General features: G+C 49.0%; 1 protein-coding gene across 1 annotated transcript; it reads right to left on the reverse strand.

Annotated features, from left to right (window-relative positions):
* LOC103739769 (zinc finger protein 474) lies at nucleotides 1-1588 on the reverse strand. Its single transcript, XM_008840240.2, has one exon. It carries the CDS (start codon nucleotides 1497-1499, stop codon nucleotides 504-506), a length of 996 nt encoding a protein of 331 aa, XP_008838462.1. The 5' UTR covers nucleotides 1500-1588; the 3' UTR covers nucleotides 1-503.
* Nucleotides 1589-1860: the final 272 nt, after the last annotated feature.

A 1860-nucleotide genomic window follows, 5' to 3' on the forward strand; every position in this document is an offset into this window, starting at 1 on the left:
TTTGACACAGATTCTATTTTAGTAAGATAAACTCAGCATAACCCAACATTGCCAAAAACGAATTCCTAAGGTAAATGACTAAAATAAACCAGCAATAAACATTGACTGTTGGAATGGGAACTGTATCTCTCTAATGTAGACACTGTATTAGTGACTCATTTTTAAATAACAGTCTCTCCCAGGGATTACTGGTATGAGGGATCAGAGAAAAAAGAAGTCCATGTCTTTTAGGCCGTAAGGTTAAAGAGGAACATGAACCCATCAGGCAAGGGTGTTGCCAAGGGAGACACACACAACGCCTGGAGTCCAAAAGCCGGTCAACCTGCAGAGACAGCCTTGAGACAGAAGTAAGGCTTTGACAGAACCTATCCTCTGGGCTGAGGTGGCTGGCTCAGGGAGCAGTTCTCTTATTTCCTTGAAGGTGAAATGTGCTCCCAGTCCACTACTTCACTCTACATGGCATGAGCTACCTTGTCTGCTACTCTGGGTGTTGCCATATTTCCTCACTGCTTGGAGTTAGTTAGCACACTGGAGTCACCTTTCCTTCCTAGATTCGAATTCAGAACTTCCGGTCCACTAGGTTGAGGTTTACAACTTCTCAGGTGTATTGATAGGCGATCTGAGGCAAAGGTCTGGCTACAATTTGGGCAAGACAGAAGTCGAGGTTGAGGAGCCTCTTCTTGACTGAGCTGACCAGTTGGAACCGGTTGAAGCTTCTGGGGAAGCGGCTGGCGTTGATCTCTAGGGAGCCGTTCGTTCTCTATTTTCCACTTCTCCAAGCATTTGAGCTCATGGATGGGAAGGGACAGGGTGCCAAACTCCCTGCCACAAATATAGCAAATGAGAGTCCTTGGCCGGGCTGGGATGCCACTCGAAGCTTTCTTGAGACTAGTAAGAGCATCGGGATTGTCGGCGTTTGGCATTCCAGAACCCTCACTCTTTGGTTTACAGCTTCTCTGGTGAGCAAGGAGACGGTCTGGCAAGAACTTGCGGCCGCAGGGTTCACAGGGCAGCAGCTGAGCCTGCGAACTCTGAAACGCATCCTCATTAGCTGTCTGAAGGCTGTAGGCACCACTGCCACCGAGAGGCTGTGGTTTGGAGGGCTCTGGCCTCCTCAGGTGCTTGGGCAGCTTGCTGTTCTCAACACGCCACTTCTCCAGGCACTGGGGCTCATGAATAGCAAGTGACTGGGACCCGAATTCTCTGCCACAGATGTAGCATATCCGGAATCTTGGCCTGCGGGATGGAATCACGGGAGGGCTAGGCTGGCTTTCGGACATAATCCTACCAGACCGTTTTGATAGTATCACCGTTCCAGGTCTACTTTTCCGAGTGTTTGTCTTTATCTTTTCAGCGAGATTGCCACACTCGGTTTCTGGCACAAGGGTCCGGTGGGAGTCGCTAGGTAGGATGGCTTGATGAATAAGGAAGGTAGGCTCTTTGGAGTGGTGAAAAGCTTGTTGCAACTTGGAGAGCTTTCTCTCCTTTCCTCTTTCCATTAACAGAGGAGGCTTTCTCTACTCCTGCTGGAGTTTCAGGCCACGCTCTTTCTGGGCCGCTTAGAGTCAAGGTTAGTGAGGCCGGCTGTCCTGGGGCTCCAAATTGCTGCCAATACTTCAGTCAGTGACTCAGTTTCATTGTCGGGCAGCAGTCTGGAATGTTGGAAAATCCCTGTTAAGCCTCAGATGTCTCCAAGATCTGTGAGGGGATGGGGACATAAATCAAGAGGTTACTGCACACACACACACACACACACACACACACACACACCACACACAGACCCCTTGTATCCTTGTATCACAAACTGATCAAGGGCAATATTTTTTAATTCAGTCTGTAGTCTCTTTGGCAGCTTAGTAA

The sequence above is a fragment of the Nannospalax galili genome, unplaced genomic scaffold (assembly GCF_000622305.1).
Source record: "Nannospalax galili isolate Female #2095 unplaced genomic scaffold, S.galili_v1.0 scaffold1259, whole genome shotgun sequence".
In the NCBI taxonomy this organism is placed as follows: domain Eukaryota; kingdom Metazoa; phylum Chordata; class Mammalia; order Rodentia; family Spalacidae; genus Nannospalax; species Nannospalax galili.